We start from the raw sequence: 14,717 nt of genomic DNA, 5'->3' as shown, positions 1-14,717 counted from the left end.
TTTCCGACCCCCTCCCAGTTCCCTACCTGGACTGTGATATTTTCTTTCATTATAGTACTGATTATCTCGGAAACTGTTTTGATCCGAAAAGTTAATCGTGTCCCTTTGATTGATTTGCTTCTTTACCGGACTAATTCCTCGTGTGAACTGTGTTTTATACTCTCACTCGGTACCAAAAGTCATCATGGCTCGGTTTTATTTCTAACCTTACTTGTTGTTTATATTGATAACTGTGTTACCATGAAAGGCATACTATTATCAAAATTTCGGATTCATGCGAAGGGTGCAAAGGCTTTTGCCCTCTCAGGCTGATCTATGTAGATTTGCCTATCGGTTCGGGAGGTTTTTCTTCACGTAAGACTCTTAGTTTGATCAGGAATCATGATGAATCACCTGCAATACAGAAATTCAGGACCTCCTCAGCTGCACCAAACTTTATGTCCAACCGCCACTTTGCAGAATTTTGTGCCAAGGTTTGCTCATCCCACTGTTTCTAATGCAGGGTTGGTCCTACCCACTTCAGTCAGCAATGAGCAACTTCGATACCACAATGCTAACAACATTGATTTGCAACAAATCTTTCATGCCGATAACAGACATCATGCCTCCAGCTCAGATGTCAAAGCAGACAACATCAACCTTTCTAATTGTTTCAAACCAAGCTCGTCAAATCTCCAACCATTAAATGATTTGAGTCGACATTTCATTCCTGCACCTAACAATAATGGTGAGATCAAAGTGCCGAACAAAGGTTTCAATCATAACTTCAAAGCACCTCAACTTCCAGTCGCTGCCAGTACGAACACTCCTCGCAAGATGGTTGATGCAGCTACGATGACTGATCCTCTAACACCAGAAGAACAAGAGCGTCTTGGTCAGTGGGAGGGATTCGCAGCCGCTCAGTCTGGAAATAAAGTAGCTGAATATTTAACCAGTCTCCGTCAGTTTTTGAAGGTACCTTTGAATTTGTTTCAGCACGTCATTACAATTGAAAGTAATAAGTTAAGGGAGTAAAATCAGGGGTTCAAAAAGTTTCTTGGTGCCAAAAGTAGGTTTAATTTGGTTTCAGCCTCAAAATTACCTTTTCTTGGAAAACTCCCCCACTGCAACTGAAAGTCTGTAGCACATAATATGAGCCATAAAATTTTAAAGATTCGTGTGATTTTCTGTTTTTCCCATGTATCGCTGTTGAAGCAGAAATTAAGTTGGTTTTGTCAATAAATTTTCTTGTGGACTCACGAACTTCCCCTAGCAAGTTGTGGCTAAAGTGCTTTCAGCGGTGAGGCGTCAATGATCGATTATTGATATTTCACCATCTGGTAAAGAATTGATTATTTAGGTGTTTGCTGTAAACACCCTGTTTATCGATCTTTTTCTATAGTTTAAATGGTAGACCAATTGATGTATCGGAAAAAATGCCACGCCACTGAGTGCTTCAGCCATTTATGTACCTCTTCAAGTATTATCTTCCATTTGCAGAATTTTGATTTGGTGATTAAAAAACTAAACCAAAGTTACAGAGTTTAGTAGAGGCGTAAAGTGTTCAGTTTTTTCATCAGTGTTACCCTTACTTTTATTCAGAGGCTTAAACACGTTTAAGTACAGGTACATTACTCAAAATCAAAGTTTTCTAAGTAGCATGTTTGTTCATATTCAGAGAGAAATAAATCCTAGAAGATTTTAAAATTGAATAAAGTAGCTACCACAGAATGTGCATAGCCCTGCATAAAACTCAATGCAGCATTTAGCATTCTCATTATCTGTTGACTATCTAAAAAGAGGTTGTTTGAGGTTGTGAGAGCTTCATGATTTTGTAACTTGAAAGAACTAATATTTGAGTGATATCAAGTTTCTCCCAACTAGTATCAATTAATCATTTATTTCATTTTTGATGTTTTTCATTGAATTTCAGTTATCAGTTCCAAATGAAGGTAGGAAAAGACAAGGACTTGGCGATGTGAGAATTGTAACTGCTCCTGATGGATCTAGACTGTATTGTTGCTCAGAGTGTCACATGGCGTATCCAGACAAAACACTGCTAGAACAGCATTTGGCATCACATAAAGTAGAGAGACGGTTTATTTGCACGATTTGCGGCGCAGGCTTGAAACGGAAAGAGCATCTGGACAGACACCAATTATCACACTCAACAGACCGACCGTATACATGCGCAGCCTGTCCAAAAACGTTCAAACGGAACGAACACCTGGCGCGACACTACATCATTCACTCAGGTGAGAAAGGCCAGATCTGCACTGAGTGTGGGAAAGCGTTTTACCGACGCGATCACCTACAGAAACACACCCAGGGGCACCTTACAAAAAGACTTAGAATGGCTGCTATGGCCTCATAAATAAACTGTGTTTGTTTTAATTGCTCCTTAGCAGTCCTGGCCATTTATTTTTTATTCATAAGTTCCTTTCACAGGAGAAAGTTCTGTGGTCCAGACTTGCTTCGACCCTATAGGCTTCTAAAAGATAATTGCACCAAGAGAATGTTAGAGATGTATCTGTATGTAAACAAGCAGCTTGATTGTTTGTCGTATACTTGTTCTAAGGTGTACGTTCAACATTTTGACTGCCTGTTCTTTTGGAAAGACAGTGGTTTTCAATTCAAGCGAGCCACAATATATTCAGTGTGGGAGGAGTAGCAGTTCATGTTGGGATCTGGTAATGTCACAGATAAGACTGAGTGTCATCCAGTAAAGAGAGAAATGCACCTTCATTTCAGCCATTATTCCAGGAGAGAAGTTTGTTTCGTAATCATGGATCTCTCTGTGATTTTTTTCTATATCTGATAATAAAATTAGGTTTCAAAATCTTAGAAATCTTGATCTGCTTTTTTCATGATTCTTGATGCATGGGCAGCATTCAGGGAAAGAGATAAAAATGACATTTTTACAAATCCTGAAGCCCATTTTCTCTCGATAAAAAGTTGACTTGAACTCTTTTACCTTGAACTGTGGTAAAGAAGAAACTAGAAACCTATCATTCTTCGATCTTAGTCTCTGTCACTCAGTTTCCTCGCTGAACTCAGTCTGTACAATGCAGTTCAAATTTCTCAGACTATGAATGCATTAATCTCAACAGTCAGTGATTGTAAAAACTTGCTGAAATATTGAGGCCAGGGGAATATATTTTTTCTGCAGCCTCTTGAGACAGTTCATTGGATGCTGGGAGGCTCTCAATCTCATCAGGAAAACATTCATCTTAGATGTATATCAACTTATGTAACACTATCGTCAAACAAACGGTAACTAAGGAGCTGATATCCTAAAAGTAATTCTTTCACAGGGGTGTAGAAAATTCTCAGCTTTCCCACTTTAAAAGCTCTTTCGTTCAAGAATTTTTAAAACTTTGAACATTTTTCATCTTTATTTACAAGTCGCTGTGATTTTGTGAATTTTTCTGCAACTTTACGAAACAAACGCAAATTATACCGCTATTTATGAAGAAGTAAGCAATTTTAATGCTACTGCAAGCTGGCCCTCTTAATTTTTGCAGCTTTCCCATTTTTCCATGTAAGTGGATTATGATCCTGTGATGGGGAAGTTTCTGCGCCCCTGCTCTTTTAAATCTCTATATAAACAGATTCTAGCCCAAAACTTCATCACTGCTCTCATCTAACAACTTTTTTAACTACCCAATGGTTCAGCTCTTCTCTAAATCTGAAAATTATTTCTTTGTACTTCAAAATAACTAAGAGGCACACATTGCCTTCATTGGCAAAATATTTTCTCAAGGAGTTCTTCAAGTTTTATCTCCTTCCTATTTTGTTTTCTTGTTTTGTTAATTATTAATTATATTTAAATAATTTATGATTTCTCACATTATATCTTTAGTCACCGTTGCCTGTGACTTTAAACCAGTCTATGGATTATGAAGTAATTAGATTTATCCTGTAATTTTTTGTTACATAATTTTTTTTCTTTTATTTTCATAATCCTCCATTTTAAAATAATCTGTATAGTATGTGCAATATTTCTGTTTTTATAGTTTTTATATCGTGAAGCAACTCATTGCTATTAGCTGATCTCTACATTCACATGATGTAGAAGGAAAATAAAAGCGCAATAGCTTTTGAGTGGAAAACTGTGCGAGCGATTTAATGTGCATCAGTATTAATCTAGATTCACTTCACCTTTAATGCAAGCTGCCAAGAGAGGACAAAAACAAACATTTGTCACTATATGGAATGCGCTTCTTGATGTAACCAGTTTCAAAAAAATTATTCTAAGATTAATTGTTACGACTGTAAAAAGTTGTTTTTTGTTTGCGACTCTCACAAGTTGCATAGAGTTACTCAGAAGTTTAATCTTGATGTCTGTAACTTAATAATTTTCTGGAGGACTTCTGAACCTCCCCTCAATGTTTCAAGGGATTTCCCAGTGAAATCCTCTCCGGGGCCCCTTACCAAATTTTTTCTAAGAATCTGTGATAGCAATGGGTGGCTCAGAAAAAGGAATGAAAATGTGAGTTGCTGAACTTAGATAACACGTGTATTATAAATCTCTATATAAATCTAATCGTTTCTTCTATTGAAATGGAAAAATTTAATATTTTCTGCATTTGTCAGTCCAAGAGGCTGTCCCATTTACCATAGGAAATGGCCGCAAGAGATTTTCCATCCATACTTTCAGGAATCATAACGGATCATCGGAGAGGCCTAAATCCAGTGACCTTTTCCGTCTAGCCCTCCAAGGGGGGAGACGGGAGGGGGTCAACGGTCAAACGCACAGACCACCGGAACTTTTGAACGAAGCAACGGATCAACTTGATCTTGGGCTCAAATGAAAGCTCTCAACAAGACCTTTCATTTGATGTATATAAAAGTCTGTTTTTGGTAATTTTTTAAGGTGAAAAAAATCATTGTTTGATTTTTTAAGCCCAAAAAATGCAGTTTTTCGGGTTTTTCTACGAAAAGGAACGCATGAATCGTTACAAAAACCAATTTTAATGAAAGTCCTTAATTCATATCGTTGAACCTGGGGAAATGAATGGTTCAAAAGTTATGACCGTTCAAAGATGGCGTGGCGCGCTGTTTTCGAAGCGCGTGGAGTGTATACTCGCGTGCCACCCCTCCCTACCTTTTCCCCTGGTGCCCATACAATCAAATGAAAGGTCTTTTTGAGAGCTTTCATTTGAGCCCAAGATCAAGTTGATCCGTTGCTTCGTTCAAAAGTTATGGCGGTCTGTACGTTTGACCTTTGACCCCCTCCGTTCTCCCCCCTTGGAGGGCTAGATGGAAAAGGTCACCGGATTTAGGCCTCTCCGATGATCCGTTATTATTCCTGAAAGTAATCTCTTGCGGCCATTTCCTATGGAAAGTGGGACAGTCTCCTTAATACTAGAGCGTTCTTAAGTACTTTCCCTGATTTTTCCTGACGTATCTTTGTGCGAAGTTACAAGAACTGATACCTTGAGGTATGAATATTACTTCTTTTAGGTCATTGTAATTTGACCTGTTTAATATTCCAAATCCAAAAAATTCCAGGTCTATGCTTTGCTTCAGTCCAGTCATGTAACTTTTTTCTGTGTTATTATAATGCACAGTACTTTTCTCCCTCCGATTTAAATGGTTCTGTTCCTAATGAAATGTTTGTTCTCACCAAACAAAATAAATGTGCATGACGTTTGGTAACTTGAGCTTAGACTGATATCTTTCTTCTTCAATAGTATAATCAATAGAGGGGTGCAGATTAAAACTATCGTTCAAATTTACAATAAATCTTGATCAGAAGGTTACAAATTTTCCTAATTTTTAGAGATCTTTGCTAAAAGGATATAAATTAAATATGAGCTTGCTAGAAATTGTCATTTTTTTCAGCATGCTGCAACTTTGCAAAAAATACAAAATTAGCTGCCAGTTTAAAATTGACACATTACTGAAGACATAAATTTTACGAATATGTATTAAGTGTTTGTCAAGAAGTTAAGAAATTCCAAAACAAAATCTGGGAAAGTAGAGAGTGTAGAATAGCTAGGGAAACTTTGACAAATTTCAAAAAAAAAAAAAAATGTGAGGATCCTTGAACTTTTCCAATCTCTCCCCTAAACTAGAAAAATTAAGAGGAAAATTTTAAAACCTTCAGCGTGACCAAAAACGTGATTAGAAGACTACAATACTTGGAAAAAAACATCTTTCCTAATTTTTGGGAGGCCCCCTAATTTCAGACAAGATCCGTTTTTCGCGTTTCCACATTTTCCTCGCCCCCAAAAAAGTATCAAAAGTACACTAGTTTTGATGCTTTTTTTCATTTTCTCAGAAATTATGTTTCTGCTTACAGTTAGAATAATTGCAGTGTTGTATATTTCATTGTTGTTTTTTTGGTGAGGGAAACGTACGATAGAAGTTTTTCAATTCAGTCTATTTTATTTTCTGTTATTAATTTCATCCGGAATTGCCAAATACTGCCATGAAAGTCAAAAGTGTAACTAAAATTTGTCATCATAAGTTCAAAATTCACTTCCTCTTGTCTAAATCAAAGTTTGCAGTAGCTTTTTTTTCATAGGGAGGTTGGCTAAATGGTTCTGATGATAAGGTTGACTCATTCACATTTTACCAGAGTAATTCACTTTATGACGCATTGCCTATTTCAGCTGGATAACATAGGGGGTTTTTTTTGTTTCATTACCTGGTTAAGTAAAAATAATCTCAAACCCATTTCCAATAAGATAATTTTACAAGAATGAACAAAATTATTCAATGAACAAAAAATATTAACGCAGTAGAACACTTTAATTGTTGAACTAGAAGAATTAGTTTCTCTTTTTTTCTCAATTTTTAAAATTCCAAATCTCATCTCACTTTTATGAGAAAAAACTAACCATACAATGCTCTACACTATATGAAACCTTTTGTTATCACCAGGTTCTTATTTTACTTTTATAAAGAAAACGGTAGTCAAACTATGGGGCTGAAGTAGGGATCTCACTGCTTGCTTTGATCGCGATTTTATAAAAATAACCCTCCATGGGTGGCAATTTTGAGCTGCTTGGATTTGCGAAATTAGCCGATAATAATTCGTGACTTTTATATGAAGGCTCATACCACTTTAGTTTCCTGGCCCCAAATTCATCTGACCTGCTCTCTCTCAATTGCGTCCTCTGACCCGAAATCAACTGATGATTCGCAACCTTCTAGGTGAATACCTATAGCACTTTAGTTACCCAGCCGCAAATCTGTCTTTTTTGCAGCCATTTTCCTCAAAATTACCATTTCTTTTCTAATTTTGCAATGAGCACTGAAATACTGAAGCACTGAAAAATGAAAAAAAGGTTCTCCATAAAATAAATAAGGCATTGAAAGTATTTAAATGGATTTTTTTCCAAGTCCTAACTCTACAACTTTTTATGCTTAATTACTGTATCTTTAGAGTTGTGAAAGAACTTAAAAATCATGAAATTTGGATGTCTTCTGTCGAGTCATCTCATGACTAAAAACTCATGGTAGAGTTCACTCCCAATAAGTTTTCGCACTTTTAGATTACTACAGAAGATCCACCATCTAGATTTTTTGTATTTACTAACATTGCTACCTTGATGACATCTGATCTTCTGGGGCACTCTAAAATTGCGTAAACGTAAAGCGAAACTTATTCAGCGTGGACCCCTCTGCATTATAGGTAGTTTCTTGTGTAGTGTAATATCATTAGAAAGTTATGCAGAAGAATAAACTCCCTAATCCTGCTGTTGTCCCAAATTATATATTTTCTGATTGTGAAAATTAAAAAATCAGTAGATTGTCCGCACTACTTTTTCTTTGATCAAAGTTTTTTAAACCTTAAGCAAGAAGTTGAATGAAAGCATGTTCATTTAAGTTAGTAGTTTTAATTGCAACATCTCGAGTGACTGAAAATGTTCAATGATGACATTTTTCGTGAAGTAGTTGGATTTTTTACTCAGTAATCAAGCTCATCCTCAGCACTGATACTGAATGAGGAGTTGGTTATCATTTGTTATTTATGAATTTGTTTTAAGATGTTAAACATCAAACACACACTTGAAGATACATTTTGCATACAATGCAAAGGACACTTACAACATTCAGCAATTGATTTTCATCCTTGATTTTCCTCTCTTACTCTTCCTTGCTGACTTTGAAATTCATTTGAACTGAAGACATTGTAGCTAAGACCCTATCCTCGATCAATTTTCGTTGTTCATAGTTCTTGGAACTAAGCCAAATTTTTTGTCAACATGACCCAAAAAATCATTGTAACTTTTTAAATTACTTTGTACATATTTCAGATCTAGTAATTAAGTGCACCATGTTGCCTTTCTTATTTTATCCCTAGTATCAGGCATGGACCAGCCATGGAACACACCTGCTTAAGGCAGATGCCCTAGCTGTCATTTGATCTTGTATTACTTACATTTATTCACTGGAAAAGTTGAAAAATATTCCTCTACTTGGTCATGGGTTGAGTTCCATACAACTTGACCCTGCAGATTACTTGTTAAAAGAACCTTCCGTAAATTGCCCTTTTATTTTTGGCAGATGGGGGGGGGGGGGGGGGGGTTTACCACGGGTTTTCATTATCCTGGCTCCCAAATCAAACTTTGTCAAACAGAAAGTCTCCATTTGAATTTTCAACTTGAGTTCAAAACTAGTTTAGGGAAGACTAAGATGTTGAGTTTACATTTTTAGCAAATGAAAGACATTTCAATGCTTTATCTTAATTCTTGTTCTCCTAGCAATGCCGTAGCACAGAAACCAGTTTTGAGCTAAAACTTTCATCAGAGGCTTGTCTCATCCTGAACGTTCATTTTAGCTGCATATCATTGAAATTCCAAGGTTCCCAGAGAAGAAGAAGGCCTTTCCGAAGCGAGGCTCCCTTTTCTTACTGTTAACTTTTTGACAAGCTCATTCCTCTCATTACTTTTTGTACAGCCTATGTAAATACTTAACGTCTCGGGTATGTTTCTTGATGGGGAAAAAAATTACTTTTACAAGATGTCTGAATTGCATTCTTGCTTCTGAGGGAGCCCCTGCTCTCAAACTTTCTTTTTTCATATGGCAACCCCTCTCTCCCAACAATTTTTTTAATCTAGTGAAAGAAAATCATTTGTACTAACAATGAGTGCATATCCTCATCGGCCAAAAATAGCAGCCAGTCAGTAGTATGTAATTTCAACTTTTTCAGGCAGCTATCTTAAATTTATTGTAAATAGAAGCCCCATTCTCATGATGAATCTACATATAAATTCTTTTTCATTTTTTTCCGATGTTATATGATTATGGAGTGTCATAAAAACTTGTGACAATCCACAGGAACTAGGACCTTAGTCTACAAAAAGTGGAAATTGAGTTATTGCTATTAAAGGAAAAATGAGTCTTTTGTCACAAAAAACATCCATAAATGTTTATTTAAATCAGATTTCTGTCATTTTGAAGTTTCCAGTCTGTAAAACTTGGTCTCAAGAAAAAGCTATCTAAAATTCTAATGTGCCATATTCAGGGAACGAAATTGCTATCATGCAACATTGTGCCCTCTGTCTTGTACATACAAGAATGAACTTAGTCGCTCACAACTGATTTTATTAGGATATTAAAGTGTTTCTTGTCGAATTCTCAAATCTTATTGATCCAACTCAATAAGAACCGCTCCATTAAAATTTCTTTTCAATCGTGAATGAGGTCCCTTTTCCCTTTGATGGTTTATTTGTTGGTGCTTATTATTTAATTCTGTCTAGTGATGAATCAGAATAATTTCTGAAAATCTGCATAGTTTGAAAGAAAGCATTCGGTGGAAAAATGAACAAGCAATAGGTTTGACTTGTTACTTATTCAACATAGTCACACATTTGTCGCAGGCAAAATGTGCCAAGTTTAGCCAAAGATATCAACACTCTACTTTCACAAAATGTCTACTTTTTTACGCTGTAATTCAATCATAAATTGAAGCATTTATTTGAAAATTTTCAAGTTTGGATTCAAAGTTGACATTTTAAAAGAAGTGAAAAGTTAATTCTCAGAAAAGAAGGAAAGGAAAAAAGTATGAGTCCTTAGATTTTGTAAATGAACGCTTCAATGAAAAAAGAGGAATGGTTTCATTTTTGGTGTTTCATCCCTCAACTTTACCTCTTCATGAAATTGTACGTGCCGAATTTTACATGGATACTGATTGCACAAGATTATTAATAAAAGCTGTCGTTACTTCCTTGCCCGCAAATCAGTTCCCTTTCTACAAAAGTTTGCAAGTAATTTAATTGCATGCATTGTTAAAGCACTACAGGGAAGTTGCTCCTCATCTCCCTTGTAACCTATCAGGAAAGCAAATAATGGCTCTTTGGGTCAGAATTGTAGCTTTCCAATTTGTATCAAATTAAAGGTCAAATGGATAATGTTAGGAGGATCTTAACATTATTAGTTGTTGTTGTTGTGCTTGACCAATTTTGTAAGTCCTTCATTTGTCAAACCATGGTGCCACTTTCTTAATGATTTTTTTGCAAAAAAAAAAAAAAAAAAAAAAAAAAAAAAAAAAAAAAAAAAATGGAAATACATCGCCACAGCTGTCATATCCAGGCTATTCAAGACCCGAAGAAGAAGAAAATAGGTGACAAGATATTGATGATTTCAAGAGTTTCTGAACACATGTGTCCATTTGTTTTCAACTGATGAACTGCAAACCAAAATTCTCGTTCGCAAATTTTAAGCGCAGCTTCTTTTTTCCTGGGAATGTCTTCATTAAGGACTTAGTACACATTGAATGCACTCCTTCTTACATTCACATTTTCGTTTAAAAAGTCTGTAAGTAGGCTTGTATGAATATTTCTGAGTCTCGTTTGAGATTATCAATGCAAAATTAACCCTTCATTTCAGCAATAGCAACCAAAAAAAGGTGGTTTTTTTTTAGTAAAGTTTTGTTGGAAAAAGAAGGTTTTTGTCACAGATTTGAACCAAATATGCAACTGTCACTTACAACCTTTTCACTGTCCCATTTTTGGATTAAAACTACAAATATTCTTGTATTGTTATCATAGTGAATACCATATTATTTCCTTATTATCACTATAATTATTTTTTTTCTGTTTATTTTGTTCAGCCAATTTATTTAGTTATGCACTTGGATACTGTCCAGTGTTTCCAGTTAAATTACTCATTGTCTCTTCGTTGAAGTGCTTCAAGACTCTAATCTAGCCGTTATTTCAGATTATTTAAAGTAAAGGTGTGACCTTTCTTCTTTATTCTCACCAATTTTGTAATCTGTGACTCATATTTGATGCTCATTACACGGCCCTTAGTCCAGGTTCAATTACAGTGAAGAACGCAGTAGTGTATTTCCTTCGGAAAAAAGTGCTAGTATTGCCTCAGGAAAATACTTTAAAAAAGAAACCGTTCAACCATACAGAATCAAGACATCACTTTAATTATGATTCCAAACGTTTTTGGTTGGTACTTTGGTTTCAATACCGAAATTTCCTCCTTTTTCTTACAAATTCTTAAACAAACAGTTAAATTGTTTGAAGAGACTTACAAACATTTTTCTAGTCATATTAGCTCGTGTGATTTTAGTAAAGAAAATCACAAGTTGCAAAATTAAAGTCTTAAGAAGCTTATCAAAAATTTACGAATCAGGCAACCTAAAATTTAAAAAGAAGGTACCTCTGTACTTCAAGCTAAGTCTCCATTCTCTCATATTTTATGTTAGTTTTGTTGTGTTTTTTCATAATTTAAACAAAATTCATGGTAAAAATGAAAGATATTAAACTGTACCATCTGAAGGCTTGTAATAGGTATGGTTCTTCTTCTATGTAACGTCTATTTTCCCGTGGATGATCCTAATTGTATTTTACTTGTCCTCAACAACTTTTCATTGTTTTGTTAATGTGTATATTTATGGATGCAGATGAATAATCAGGCAAGCTTTAAAAGTAGGAAAAAGCACTTGACTGAATGGCGACTTCTATAACTTTCAGCTTTTACTTTTGAAAACTCAACCAAAATTTGTACCAATAATAATTTCTCTTCTCGAAGGAAAACAAAATATATTAACAGTTAAGTTTCAGTGCTACAACCTAAAGTTAAGTTTTATATTTCCAAAAATTCCAATAGAAATTTTTATCTCCAACAGAATTTGAAAAGTTTTGATCGTTCGACTTACGAATTTCTCAGTTTTATGTAAACACTTACAATCCTGAGCATAAACAAGTCCACAATATACATTGAAATTCAGAGTATCATATTAATGTGCAATTTTCCACCCATGCTTGTACTGGAAGTTTACAAGCTGTCCGAATGTTGATCGAGATTTTCCTTCCAAAGAGCAGTATTTAGAAATGAAATTTTTCCTCATGAACATTCAACAAGCTGATCATAACTTAGCAGTTACTTCTTAGTATTCCCTTGATCAATGAAATTAATTTAATCAACAGTATGTACTCTGTTTGCTCGTTCCTCATATTGTTTTATCATTTCATTTCTGTCTGTCCATTTTTTTCCTTCTTCCTATCTTAATTTATGAAATTTAATTTTTCAAGTGAACTCTAGCTATTAATCGAACAACCATTCGTTGACTATAAATTGAGCTGATTCTCAGGTGTAGTTTTTGAAGTATTCTAGATGAAGTCTCTTCCTGGTACAATTTCTCTTTTAAAGTCCAGTAAGTCACTCAAAATTAATTCATACATCCCTGGTCAGAATATTTTCTGAAAAATTGTGCAAAAAACCGAAAGAACTTTGAGAATGATGGTTTAAAAAGGAAATTTTTTTCAAATGCTCGGGTAAATTGTTACAGATTCTTTGAAAGTGCAGGCATTATGAGATAAATCATCATTATCATTGTCGTCCCACCAAAATCCTTGTAGAGAAATTTTTTAAAGTTATTTATCAAGCAATGCTCATTATTAACTTTTGTACTCACGTGTAGCTATCTCACTTAAAAATAAATGTATGTACCATATACCTAGTTTTTTTTTTAAAGTTTTGATCATTGGAGCTCAGATACAATTGACTCATATTGAACTAAATGTCTCTGTCTGATAACAATTGTATGTGAGAACTTTCAATCATTTTTAAAGATTAGCAATTTTTCATTTTGTAAGCCATGTGTCGGTAATAAATTAGCTATCTACCTTTCCTCGATAATTTGTATACACAACTTCTCGTGCTTAAATGATCTTATTTGTAGGTGCTCAAGTACCATTCACTGTACATAGTTAAATATTTTATTTTGAAAAATAAATTAACCTGCTTAATTTCAATTTTATTGTTAATACTTCTTTCACATGCTTACAAGTAGTACCTATTTCCCATATTCTTGCAAGACAAAAGTGTTTTTCTCACTTCTGATTTCTAACATTCTTTCAAGGTTCCTACCGCTCTTTTAACATTTCTTCTACGTCTCTAAATTTTCTCTAAATTTTGAGTGGCAGCTGTTAGGCTTAACTTAGGCATGTAAGCAAAATACTTACGATGTGCCTAATGTGTGTGACTGTATTTTGAACCACAATTCCCATTCTTCATTCATAAAATGTTAGTGAATTGAATTTTTGCAACATTGGCCCATATACTGGGTGTTCCAATAGTTCAATAGTTCCCCTGTAGAACCCTTCGAGATAAGAAAATAAACGAAACTTTGGGAATATTTTTATCTAAAGGGGGATCATCTTCGGGGGGGGGGGGGGGTGGCACATTTTACCCCTTCTTTTGGTGTATAGGGGCCCCCAACTTTTTTTCAAATAGTAGGTAATGTCCTAACCCTGCAATAGGTACTTCATTGTCAAAACTTAAGAATTTTGCTACAGATCAATGTATCAATTTTTAACATAGTAACCTATGGTAGGCCAGAGGTCAATTTTCACCTGTCTTGAAGAAATCACAATCCCGGTTTAAATTATGGTAGAAAACATTAAAACGGTATTCCAAATCGTGAACTTTTCTGTTCTATCTCTGAGTGTTCTTTACCAGCCACTGGGGTACAGGCACGGAGTAGTTCAGACCACCCGTCTACTATTTGTACTTCGAGAATGGCTGAATGGCCCAAAAGTGAGTTATATGCATTAGATGGTAAGAGGCTCCAGGAGTTAAATCTACCCTAAGGAATTCAATGAATTTATTTTCAGCCCCCCCCCCCCCCAAAAATAAACCCTAATAGGCTTAGGGGCACCTAGGGGTTATAGGTATCCTACTCTAGTATATCCCCGTTTCTCACGATTTCCAAACATGAAGGGTATGTTTTGACTTCGAATTCCACGCTAAATATAAATAAAAATAATAGGTTTAGGTAGTTGTAGGCAGGGCTGGATTTACCTCCACCATGGGCGCCTGTATTTTGCCGCCCCCTTCTCATTTGTTTTGAAACCACAATAAAAACTATCAAGTGAACGTGCCGGAGGGGGAGGGGTGCATAAGACGCGTTTACCTACTCGTATTGGATACATTTTTTGCGAAAGTCCTGTCAACACAACTAGCAAAATTTCACGGAACTTTGCGCGAAAGTTAAGTTCCGTAAACATATCTCTGTGTGGACAAGGTCTTCCATTTATAAGAAATGAACCAAAAAATTATGAAAGAGCAAACACAGATGTGGTTTAATTATTTTAACTTCCACTAGAGTACCTATATAGCGAACTTCCACCGCTGCGCGCCGGGCTGATCGCACTGTGTTTGACGCAATGCGTGAAGTATTCATGCAGTCTTGTAGGCGCTATGCGTTTCACGTCGACCGCTGCTGGCCGCACTGTGTTTGACGCAATGCGTGAAGTATTCATGCA

At 35.4% G+C, this 14,717-nt stretch overlaps 1 protein-coding gene across 1 annotated transcript; it reads left to right on the top strand.

The window, feature by feature from the left end:
- On the top strand, positions 1–13,205 carry LOC109043700 (uncharacterized). The gene is made up of 2 exons (XM_019060999.2): positions 1–954; positions 1,913–13,205. The coding sequence occupies exons 1-2, from the start codon at positions 382–384 to the stop codon at positions 2,351–2,353; spliced, it is 1,014 nt and encodes a 337-aa protein (XP_018916544.2). The 5' UTR covers positions 1–381; the 3' UTR covers positions 2,354–13,205.
- The last annotated feature ends 1,512 nt before the right edge of the window (positions 13,206–14,717 follow it).

This window comes from Bemisia tabaci, chromosome 2, assembly GCF_918797505.1.
Source record: "Bemisia tabaci chromosome 2, PGI_BMITA_v3".
Classification (NCBI taxonomy): Eukaryota; Metazoa; Arthropoda; class Insecta; order Hemiptera; family Aleyrodidae; genus Bemisia; species Bemisia tabaci.
This window is presented reverse-complemented; position numbering and strand designations above follow the sequence as displayed.